General features: G+C 49.8%; 1 protein-coding gene across 2 annotated transcripts in view; it reads left to right on the forward strand.

Moving 5' to 3' along the window:
- Window positions 1-12350, forward strand: part of CCDC167 (coiled-coil domain containing 167) — a 34456-nt gene that overhangs the window by 3108 nt on the left and 18998 nt on the right. Inside the window, exons 2-4 of one of the 2 annotated variants that reach the window (XM_006907304.3) lie at window positions 9250-9344; window positions 9552-9604; window positions 11009-11380. In XM_006907304.3, coding sequence (XP_006907366.1) covers window positions 9250-9344; window positions 9552-9604; window positions 11009-11112 — 252 coding nt within the window. In that variant the 3' untranslated portion in view covers window positions 11113-11380. Of the gene's footprint in view, window positions 1-9249; window positions 9345-9551; window positions 9605-11008; window positions 11381-12350 lie in introns of those variants that run through there. The other variant, XM_025043669.1, reaches the window with a different exon arrangement.

Genomic DNA, 12350 nt, shown 5'->3' on the forward strand with positions numbered 1-12350 from the left:
TAGAGCCAATGAAGTGGTGATTTAATCAAAAATGTTTGTTGATCAGACGAGTACAATAAAACCCCCACAAGTGAGTGATCTCAGCACCTGCAAACAGTCTTCACTTGTTGTAATGAAGCAATTACTGAGCAGGCGGCACTCACCCCAGAGAGCTGACTCAGGCCAGCTGTACTGGGCAGTTACCTCCCAGGACAACCGAGGCACCTCCTAGTTTCCCCCACTCGTGGCTCTTCTTAAGTTCTTTTTATGCAACTCATTTGCTCCCTTGTGAGATCTCAGAGTTGGAAGAAACTGGCTATGAGTTTTAGCTTCCGAGAGTTAATTCTGAATAGCAAGAGACACTTATAACTCAGTGGAGAAATCACCAGCTCTGATACTGATTTTAATGTTGTGTGAGAAGAGAGAGAGGTTGTATTTCAATCTAACTGATAGGATGATCCTGGCTGAGGAAAAGGTTGCATTTCAATCTAAAGTGATAGGATTTTGGCTGATGTAAAACCTGTGTTTTAATCTCTGATAGTAGTGAGCTGTTACTTGGTCATTGTGCTTTTCTTTTGAAGCTGGACCATTCAACTTGGTGTCTTTAGATGTTTCAATAGATAATTGTCCTAAGTTAACAGATGTGCAGTGTCTTAGCTGACATCTTAAAGGGGGTACTTGGTTGGATCTGTTTCCCAGTACGAAAATCTATCAGTTTGGAAAGCTTTTGGCTACAGGTTACAGAAGACTGATCTCAGTGACCTAAGCAAATAGGAGAATCCTTTTTTTCCCCATAATAAGAAATTTGGGAGTTGGTGGCTACTGGCATTGGTTCAAAAGCTCAGCTATGATAGGGCTGGTATTTCTGCATTCTCTTAGCTGTTTCATCTTAGTCAAAATATAGCTGCCACAGTTACAGTTGCCACATCCAACTTTAAGTGAGGAAGGAGGAGAAAGGAACTACAGCACTCTTTGTTCCCTTTATAAGCAAAGCATAAGACCTCCCAGGAGCCTCTCAGCTGACTTCTGGAACATCTCATTGGCCAGAACTGGGTCATGACCTCTCCTAGCTGTCGTGCGGCTAGGAAAGCATCTATTGAACTTTTCTAACTTTTATATTGGAGGCAGACAAAGGAGTAGGGGTTTGGAATCAATGTGTCAGCCAACTAGTAGTATCTGCTATAGGGAATAAAAGTTAATGAGAAACATTTAAAATCCTTATCAGAAAAAGAGACCAGGATCAGTGATGATTAAGAAATGGTGGCAGGTTGAGAGGAGAAAATGGCCTAGACAGACAGGATGAGCACCAAGAGGAAAGCTGCCTTGACACATGTAATTATTTGTTTAATGTCAGCCACTGCTGTAAGCTCCCTGAGGGGAGGGGAGCAGAAGCACTAAGTGTGAATGAAAACCATCTCAGTTCTGGAAAAGACTGTGCACAAAGCTGAGGGGAGCCTACCAATTTTCTGAGACAAGTGATAGAGGCATCTTAGTGAACTGTCAATAAATATTTACTGAATTGGCTTGAGTGGCTAGTGGAGGCACTTGAACCCTTGCCTCTGACATCTGGGCCCAGTTGTGTGGTTCGCTGGTCAGAGGTTAGGAGGCCACAGTGGAGCAGGTGGTTGGATGCTGCCTTGTTGGGGAGCCACCCAGCCAGGGAAAAAGGCTCGCAGCATGCAGAGACTGTTCAAGGGCTGCTGACCATTAAATGAGCCTCACCTGCTGCCAGGCTCAAACGACAGGTCGCTATTGGGCAGGTGATTTCTCTCGGCAGCCTGCGTCTGTCTCTGCTCCACTTGACGGGGGTCAGGAGACTAAAACCTCATTACCTAACACGGCTGGATGTCAGCATGTGTGGAGTGGTTGTTTGCCAGCATCTTAATTAATGAATTCATAAGGCACGGGGTGGATGCCAGTTCTTGAAAAATGCTTTGAGCCTTTCAGCGATGAAGAAGCTTTTGCTAATTTATCAAAAAATATATATGGGGGAAAGAAGAGAAAACAAACCTCAAACAGCATTCTGGCCAGGGACAGATGAAGGCTTCAGGCAAGGACTGACGAGGCTCTCCTTGCAGAGCTGCTTAGCACACCAGAAGGTCTCAGAATGTCTCGGAGCTGGCGTGGGCTTCAGCAGGGCCCCTCTTGTTTCACAACCTGGGGTGTGGGGGGGGGGTGACTCTCCAGAGACATGACAAGCCCTTTGGCGCTCTCCTTTTCCTGAAAATTGTTTATTGGTTAAAAACTGGGAAGGTTTACTCTCTTCATCTGCTCAGCCTGGGAGAGGAACTTCTCACAGGGCCTGATGATTTGGGGAGCCATGGGTGGAGGTTTTTCTGCCCCCACAGAGCCCTATGAGCCTCCTCCACAGAAAAACACCCCTTAACTAATGTCAGAGTAATCAGCATTTTGGGATTTGAGGCTTGTCACCTGAAAACTTGAGGTCCATGACCCCCATGTGACTTGGCTATGTGGCCTAAGGGCCCCAGATGGAAAGCCCCAGTGCTCTTGGCAGAGACCATCTGGGCAGGCAGTCTGGCTTCTTTACCCATTATAATAAACATCCCGGGGGCCTCCTTGACGTGTGAAAATGAGTGGATTTCCAGAAATCCAGTTCCCAGGCTGCTGGGGCTGAAGATGAAACAGCTGACACCACTCTCAGGCTGTGAATTAGCAAGTGAAAAGAAAGGCTTTGATACCCACTGGGAAAGAAGGGCTTATCAGGGCCACTAGCCCACCTTTTTCCTTCTTGAAACTGGGTCTGTTTTGTGTGAATTTTGGAAGGTGCTTTGGCAGTTTAGGCAATTTGGGGGAGGGTGTCTGGGATCTTTGTGAAGCTGGGAGTTGGAGGGTAATTGCCTTCAATGTGAGGACAGATGCTCGGCTCCCGTCTCACTGTCTCCAAGCAAACAGATTTCAGTCAGGTTCTTCCCTCACAGAGAGTGTCTGTTATGTGAACAGAGACTAAGCAAAGCCCTCATACAAGATTATTTAGAGTATAGAATCTGTTGAAGGCAGATCAACAAGCTTAGATGGGCTTCGACCAGGATGTAGAATGACTGTTCCACAGAACCCTTCTTTGTCATGAATGTTTTCATGAGGGATTTTAACGAAAGAGCTTGACGTGGTAGAAAGAACATAAGCTCTGAAGCAGAAAAACCCAGATGCAGACCTCACTTCTGCCGCTTCCCAATTACATGACTCTGGGCAGGTTGCTTAAAATCTCCTTGCTGGGGCTTTGCTCCTTTGTGAAACAGAGGCAGGCCCTTCCTTGTAGAGTTGATGTAGACCTTAGGTAGCAGACACGAAGCAGCCCACAAATGGCCTAACCCAGAGTATAAGGATTGGAGCTAAGAGTAGCACAAGGCTGATGGCTCTCTGCCTTCTCGATGTGGGCTGGTGGCTAACAGCATAGACTCGGACTGTCTTGCTTCCCCATGGACTGGCTGTGTGACCCTGGACAGATTACTTCATCTCCATGGCCTGAGTTTCCTCATCTATAAAAGGTGGATACTAATACTACTACTCACTTATGGGTTTATTGTGAGCATTCCTTGAAGGGATCCAAGTGAAGAAGCACAGAGCAGTGCCTGGCCCATGCATGCTGTAGAAGTGGTGGGCTACTGCTGGGATTGTGGTTAGGTTTGCATGGAGCTGGCCCCCCGTGCGGCCTGACCTGGCCAGTGTGCTGGGTAGTCTGTGTGTGAGCTGGCGCTCATGTTCCTTGCCCCCAAAGAGGTTTCATTTGGGGCTTTGATTCCAGGAGGCTCCATGCTCCTAAAAAGATGCCTCACGGGGATTTCAGAAGAATTTTATAGTTTCTCTTAACACAGTGGTTTTATGGCATATAGGACCCCAGGGAGACTTCCCTACAGCTCTGAGAATAAGGCTTTATTCCACAAGTCAGGTGGCAAAGGGGATTTTGCTTAGTGGCTTGGGGTTACTGAGCTGCCAGCCGAGCGCCAGAGAGCACACAGCACTCAAAGCTGCATCTGAGTAAGGGTCCCTCCAGGAAGGCCACTGGGAGAGTTCCTGTCCCTGACGACTGGAAATGAAGAAAGCCTTTATTTCCTTGGCACCTGCCAGGAGGAGTGATGGCCCCACTTGTTTAGGGTCAGGGCCCATGGTGATCTTGACTGTCAGGGTGACTTAAGATCTTGGCATTTATTCTTCTACAGGAAACATCCCCACCTCTGTGGAGAATCCTTGTCTTGGTCTTATACTTCTCCTCAACTAAGCCTGCTCCTCTGCCCACTTTTGAAGCCATCCAACAGTCTCCGATTCCCCAGTCCAAGCTTGGATAAGAAAGGCAGTGGTTCTCACCCTGACTGCGGTGGAATCATTTGTACGACTTTACTGTTACAGTACAGACTTTCTGGATCCTGTCTCTGGGCTCCCCTGGGACCTTCAACTCCCTTCTACTTGAGGGATGCTACTTCCCACCCTCTACCTATAGACCTCTTCCCCTCCTTTCTTTTCCTCCCTTCTTCCCTCATGGCTCTGCGTCTTCCCTGCCTAGGCTCAGACCAGCAGTCCTTTGGGCAGGTTTTAGTCACTGCTGATTTCAGGGTCAAATTACAGACTTTTCTACCAGGACACCCTGTACACATATCACCTGCGTCTCAAGTCCCCAAACTGCTTGCACTCAGGTTTACACACACCTACCAGGTCCTCAGCTCTGTGTGAGATGCCAGAAGGCACGGTTTGCTAATTGTAGGGAGCCCACACCACTGCCTTTACTTCCTCAGGTTCCTTTGTAGCTGTGCTGTACCTACTGACTGTCATCTCAGTGATTTAGTTTTCATTTTCCCTGTTTAAAAATGAACACTTGGTCTTCTGATATAAATGTGTGGATACTTCTTAATGTTATTGTACACCGGGGGCATCTACTCGCTGCCCCACACACTGTCTGAATGAGTGCCCCATCTCAGTCCCTACTTTGGCTGTAACCACTTTGCCTGTGACAGTCACAGCCAGCATTGCTACCCACTTACAGCTCCAGGAAAATTCCAGCACCATAGCCAGTCTTGGGCACGCCATTCTCTTCCTGCCAGTCGACCTATACAGTGTGTCGGGCAGGAGTCCTGGGATCCTCCATGGCCTCCAGAGTGTAACCTCTCCCCATTGGTTGGTTGAATCTCTTTGATGAGGCCTCTCTCTGCCTTAGTCCTGAGGCTTTACATTCCAACTCTCAGCTTAGCTGGATGCCAGGCCCCATAAAGCCAGGGTATAGGTGAACCTGGGCTCCATCTGCCATTCAGTGTCTCCCCAGTGATGGAGACTGATGCCCATGGGTGTCCAGACAACAGCTGAGTCTGTTGTGCCTTTATACACTGCTCCAGGCCTATCATCCTGGGTTCCACCAGCCCCAGCTTCTATAACTCTGTGCTGGCTCCAGAGCCCTACCCCAGCTTTATCCTCAGGCCAATCGTGGGGTTCCGAGCATGCCATGTCCTGAGCCAGGTAGATGGGCTGGCCTGTAGAGGTGTTGCTTTCTGATGGTCTACCTTGTGGGCCCCCACCCCTGCTGAGCCCTGCCTCTGACTTAGAGGATGGCCATATCTGAGCCAGAGGGGCTCCCCTTCCCACTGCTACCAGCCAGATTGCTCTCCATTACACACACCCCACTTATAGCTCCTTCTCTTATTTTTGCCACAAATTAACTCAATTTTCTTTTTATTCCACAAAGATCCAGTGAAAATCATTCTCTGATAATGATAGCAAATTCTGAACTCCTACTATGTGTGTTAGGTACTGTTCAAGCACCTTATGTGTATTGCCTCATATCATTGTCACGACTCTTTGAAATATGAAACATTACTATCTTTGTTTTACACATGAGTAACTGGGGCACAGGATTAAGGAATATGGCAAGTAAGTGACAAGATTATAGCCCACACTCCTTATGACCACACTTTTCAGTAGCTACAATTTCAGGTTTCTAGACACTTGGGCTTCCAACTGCTTGCCCAGCTCTGACCCTTATGCTTCTAGAATCTTCTTTGTCATCTTATTTTGATCCTTTCCCCCATGTCTGTTCTCCTGGTCCTGGCTATCTTGTCCTCTATTGCCTTCAGCCTGGTGGCAGAGAGGAAGCTGACCAAGGACTATCGATTTGCACTGGGGAATCTGCAAAGTGCATAATCCACGTACACGTCATTGAGAGTTGACTGAAAATCCAACTAAGGGCTTCCTTTAAGGACCACTTTCTGGGTCTTCTTCCCCATTTTTGCACCTGTCTTCCCAGCTCTGCTCTGTAGCCACTACTGACCCCAGTCACAACTGAAAAATGCATCCTGACCCTCCCTCCCTGCTTCTCCACAGCCAGGAGGTCACCTGGAATCTTCGCACCCATTGTTATAGCTGCTTGAGAGCCAGCTTCTGCTTCATCAAATGCTGCAGGGTGTTTGCCAGTGGGATCATCTTCTGAGGATGGGTTTGTAGCCTTCTGAAGAGCTTCCTGACAGTCTCAGCCTCCCCTCACTCAGCCCACATCAAGCAGCTGGGTTGTAAAGAAGGGGAACTTGCTATTTAGAAGGGAAATCAGAGCTGTCAGCAGGACATAAATATTCATAGAGGGAGGTTAGAACTTGAGTCCCTAAAACCTTGATTTGTGTTCCTCTGTTTAAGCCTCATTAAAAAGTGGTAAATGAAAGTGGGGATATTCAGTGGAACTGCAGATAAATTGGGCTTGTTCAGATAAAGGCCTCTGACTGCCAGCTCCACAGGCCCTGCCCAGAGCGCCACGGCAGATTGGCTTGGCCACTTGTAGTTTGCCAACCTCAATTTAAAGATTTTTCTTAGCATGAGTTCCTGGCTTTGCTCTGGGCCAGTTAGTGCTTTTTGGGGCACATGGTAGCCTTCTAGAGGTATTTAGGGATAGAAATTCCCAAACTTTTTCTTTCCCAGAATGACATGCAAACCAGGGCCTGGCCCAAGGGTGTGGCGGGCAGAAATCTAACCTAGGACTAATACTTGCATTAGGTATTCACAAAGTACATATCTACATGCATGTGCAGTTGCTTCTTCTAACTTCTTCCAGCTTCTATGGGCACGAGGGGAAGGTTTCAGAGACTGTTCCTACATGAGGCCTAAATCTGTCCCAGGTCCTGGGCCCAGCCATGCCCAACCCTACTCTCTGGCTACAAACACAAAGACTGCAGCGGGCCAGGCCTTGTGACCACAAAGAGGGAACAGGTGGCCCCCATGCCTTCTAGGACAGGAGCTACAAAGGCAGGCATTCTTAGAGGCCAGGCAGTTACATACATGAGTGGAATGGGCCAGTCTGGGCTAGACTTGAACCCTGGGCCTGCAAGTTTATACCATCTGCCCTAGGGGCTCCTAGAGTTTGGGAAGATGAGATTTGGACACACAAAGCTGGGATAGCTGTGTGCTTAGCCTAATGAGAGAAGTTAATTTGCCAGGGGGAAGTAGGCAGTACTCCAGCCAAGAGCAGCAGAGAAGGCTTCATGGAGGAGGTAGACCTTTAAGAATTAAGTGTTGTTTGGGACCTAGTATGGAATTTGGTGCCTTGGTTGTAGCTTCTACACCCTGGAATGGAAACGGCAAGTCTCGGGGTCCTAAGGGGCTGAGCTATGTGTTTTGAGGGTGCTGCTATGAAGGGTGGACCTCATAGTGGCCTGAAGCACCTGTTCCACTTAGTTCTAGCTCCTTGGCTCCACTAACTATCGCATCAGGCTATTGCTGTTCTCTGAGTCTGGCTCCCTAGAGCTCATTTCCCAGCAGCGCCTGTTCTAAGATGGCCTTTGGCCTCCCCAGGCACAGGCCCCATCTCCCGGCTGGGGCTGCTTCCCAGGACAACCTTACCTTTGGTGCCTATTAGCAGAGAAATGACATAATTAACCAGGCAATTAACTTAAGGCTCTGCAGTTGCTTCCTCCCACAGGGCCCTGCTTCCAGAGCTGGAGTTGGCAGCAGGCTGGGCTGCAGGGAAGGGGATAGATGGTGTTATCGTCTGTGCTGGGCATTAGGATGAGGGAAAGTGGCTGACCCAGAAAAGGCTGGGATGGGTGCTAGCCAGAGAGAGGGGCAGAAGGCCCAGAGACTTCAAATGCAATTCTGACACTGGCCCCAGAACACCTGCCTGGGATTTTGGGATTCATACTTACAATCATCGATTGCTGTCTGCAGGGACCACTCCAGAAGAGATTGGAAAGAGAACTGAGACCAATAAGGAAAGGGGTGTTCCAGTCTGACTCCTCAGAGAAGTCATTCTGTTTGGCCGGGGGGTGGGGGGCACTCTTTCATTTGTGAAATAGAGGTCATATTTGCTCTCCCTCATAGGGATGTGGTGAGAATGAGTGAAGTCAGATGGAAAATCGAGCATTACAGGGACCCAACCTAAGGTACTGTTCAGTCAGCTGCTGTGAACAACACAGGGCCTCTAATCCTTTCCACCCCCCTGAAATCTAGGCTCCTGCCAGCAGGGCAGTGGTGCAAGAAGAGCAGGTCCAGGCCCAAAGAGGTGGCCAATTAGACAGACAGATGGACACAAATGAACTTTCAAGGCCAAATGCATGATACCAGGAACCAGACTTGGATGATCCAGTCCAGTATATTATAAAACATTTTCCCACAACCCATTTCGCCAAGAACACATCTCTGAAACTAAAAACAAATGGGAAAACTGATGTCGTTGGCTACCAAGCTCTCAGAAACTTAGCTGTTTTGCCCCACAAGTTGCCACTACCTTGATGACAGGCAATGTTTTTGAAGAACCCAGTCAGAAAAATAGAAGTGTTTTTGAGCTGCATTTTTTTATACTCAGGACTTTTTATTCTCATGGAAAAATGTATATCCTTACAACTTATACTACTTTAAGATGAAGTGCATCAGTGGAAAAATACCTCTGCTTCTTGGCCCCTAGATGTCTAATTATCCATCTATACACCTGTGTGGCAGGCACCTGCTGCATTGAGCCCTGGTTGCTCCTGTTCTGGGGCCTCACTGGGTTGTGCGCTGGGAGACAGTGATTGAGGGGCTGCTCCTATCTGCCCTCAGCCCATGCTTGGGTCCAGTGGGTCAGGGAAGCTGTGAAACTCTGAGTAACACCCTCACCCATTTCCAGTGGGGCTCAGGCTGTACCACGTGGAAGTAGAGGACAGCAAAGACAGATGTTGGGGGTTGGATGGGGGGCTGTCCAGGAAGACTCCTAGAGGCTTCCTCTTCCCCATCCCAGAATGCCAACTATTTTGAAAGTTGAAGGGCTCTGCTGTCCATCTCTATCTGCTGGTGTGCTGTATGTTTCAGATCGATGGGCTGGAGGAGAAGCTGTCACAATGTCAGAGGGACCTGGAGGCCGTGAATTCCAGGCTCTATGGGCCAGAGCTGAGCCCAGAGGCCAGGTAATGCTCCTGACCCTCCACCACCCCCAGCCCTCTGCCTGCCCCTCATATCTATCCTGGGCCCTGGCCCTGTGCTTCCATTCCCCATCCACCTGCCACCAGAGGCCTAGCCCTTGTCCCCTTTGTCCAACCTGCCCTGGTGTGCCAGCTACCCCTCAGGTGGGAAGAAAGAAAAGGGCTTAAGCCATAAAACTTCCCCACTCACAGGAGGTCTCTGGAGAAAGAGAAAAACAGCCTGATGAACAAAGCCTCCAACTATGGTAAGAGTTCCCTTTTGTTACCAGCCCCACCTTGCAATCTCAGTGTCAGCAGAGGCAGACAGCCCAGGGAGCCCACAATGTGACAGGGATCAAGGAGGAGGCAGTCCTTCAGGAGGGAATGAGCCCTTAGGAGGTTGCAGGAGCTCACTGTAGGCCCAGGAGCCTGGAAGAACATGTTTGTTTTTTCATTCCAGGGGAGATGGATTTGTTGTTCTTCTGTGGGATGAAGGGGTATGGCAGTAGCCAGGTACAGATTCTCACATCCACCCAGACTTGGGAGGTCTGTCCTCCCTGCTCTCTCCTCCCTTAGCTTCACTCCCTCCCTGGGATGGGAGTGGGGGCAGCTGAGAGCCTGGGTGAAGCAAGGTGAACCTCCCACTTGGGCAGCATGAAGGACTATTGGGGGTGGAGCAATGCTGCCACCTTCTGGGCAGCAGAGGCACAGCCACGTAGAGCCCAGGCTGGGTGTGGAGCTAGAGGGCAGCTGCTGGGCCCACTAACACCCCACCCACACCCTGTCCCCGCCGGCCTGGAAGATGGTTTGCAGAGGTTCCTCCGACTTGTCTGTTCTGTTCTCCCTGAACTGCCAAACTTGGCCGACAGTCAGCCCCAGAACAGACCACATGGCAGGGAACCAGGGAACCTACCAGGGCCTCAGGCTCAGTCTGGCCTGCCCAGAGCTCGTTTGCAGCTATCTCCCTGCTCCTTCTCACGGGTCAGGGAGGGGCATTAGCTCCCCCTCAAGCCTATAATTTTCACACAAAATCGCAGCACCACCACTCAGTTTAGTCTTCAGAGTACTACCCACCTGCATGTCATAAGGGGACAAATAGTGTAGCTAGAGTAGCAGGACTGGCTTCCTGTAGAGGTGAGCTCAACTACCTTGTGGGCACAAACTGCCTTCTCTTAGCATCCCTAGTTTCTGCTTAGCTGGGCATCCACCACCTAGGGCAGGACTGGAAGCACTGGTGGTATGGTCTCAACCTGTACCTACTCCAGCATCAAGCCAAAGGAGGTCTCAGCTGCCCTCGGAGTTTCTACTTGGTCAGATGAGGCACCTTGGATGGATGAGTACCCCAGAGACGGGCCAGAGGACTCACCTAGTGATGCCATGACACTACCTAGTTTCATGTGTGGTCTTTTTGGTGACCTCCTCACACATTCCATCAACTTCAGCTGCATTTAGAGAAAAATGGTTGAGCACCATTAACTGTTGGGACTTTTAGGGGGCCAGAATATGTAGCCAAAGGTTGTGAGGATCTGGGCAGACCAAGGACAGAGTCCTTTTCATGGATAAGGAAGGAGCTGGGGAGGAATACCTCTGCCCATCTGTGGGAGAGGCAAAGGCAGATAAGAGTAACAGATGGGCCCAGACGATCTGCCCAACACCCTGTTTCCTCCCAGAGAAGGAGCTAAAGTTGCTTCGGCAGGAGAACCGGAAGAACATGCTGCTCTCTGTGGCCATCTTCATCCTTCTGACCCTCATCTATGCCTACTGGACCATGTGAGCCTGAGATTTCTCCAGAGTCAGCACAGACTTCCCCTCAGCAACCTGGTCACAGCCAAGCAGGCCCTTCATGCCTCAAGAGGACCTAGGTACAGGGGCATTTCTTCCCTACCCAGACACTGGAGAAGGGCTTCCTATTGGCCCAGCCCCTCCTGCTTCCAGGTGCTGTGTGGGGCCTGGGTCTCCAGAAGGACTTTGTGCTGGCTCCTCCCTTAGCCCAAAGGAAAGGCAATAAAGAACAGCCAGGATATTCCTGACTGCTGAGTAAATGTCATGATCTTACTGCAGTCGGGGGGGCACTGAGAGTGGCATTCAGGAATCAAGGAAGAAGAGATGTTCAAGGGAAAGGTCTTGGCTTAGAATTCAGAAGGGAGAAGGGGGGCTGTAACAGTGAGCCCCCAGCTTAAGTAGGGAATAAGGAGGCAGTGGGAAGTACTTCCCAAGCCAGAACTATGCTGGAGCCATTTCCAGGAATTGGGCATTGCTGAAGAGGTAGCCATTGTGCCACATGTCTACCACCTCCACCAAACACAGTCTTGCCCTCCATTCAGTGGCAAGACTAATTATGGCCGAAAAAAATGCAGTCTGTGCAGTGAAGGGTATCTTTGGGATTTGAAGTCACATGGCAGCCCCACGGAGACAAGGAGTTAATCCATCTTTAAGAGACAGGCAAGGCTGGTTAGGCCTAGCAGAGTCAGTGGGCAGCAAGAGCCATGGTAATGACCAGAGAGACTTATGGTGACAGTGGCCAGCAAATCGGGAGGGGATTATAGGGAGAAGCGGTATTGGTGGGCCTACTGGATAAGGAAGCAGGAGCCACAAACACAGACATCACCTGCTGTCCCTGAGCACATTCCCCAACCCTACTCCCAATACAGGGCCCAGGAGGGTCAGGAGTGGGAGGCTAGAGCAAGGCAGAGCCGAGCAGGGCAACCAAGGATGAAGGGCTTGGGAACTGAGATCACTCCCATTAAATAACTTAAACAAGGAAAGGAGTTGCCCCAGAAGCTCAGGCTATGAAACATCAAGGAAGAGCAAGGAGCCAAGCAAAGTGCAGGCAGGATCTAGGAGGAAATAGGCACCAGAGTGATATAACTGGTGGAGAAACTGGCCTGGAACAGAGAGGGAGGCACCATCAGCACTTGCATGTCCCCCACCCCCAAGCACAGCTCCCAGTTCAGGAGCAGAAAGGAGGGGAGGCGCTAGCTGGGGATCCACAAAACCATCTCTCCCTCTCTT

The sequence above is a fragment of the Pteropus alecto genome, unplaced genomic scaffold (genome assembly GCF_000325575.1).
Source record: "Pteropus alecto unplaced genomic scaffold, ASM32557v1 scaffold202, whole genome shotgun sequence".
In the NCBI taxonomy this organism is placed as follows: Eukaryota; Metazoa; Chordata; class Mammalia; order Chiroptera; family Pteropodidae; genus Pteropus; species Pteropus alecto.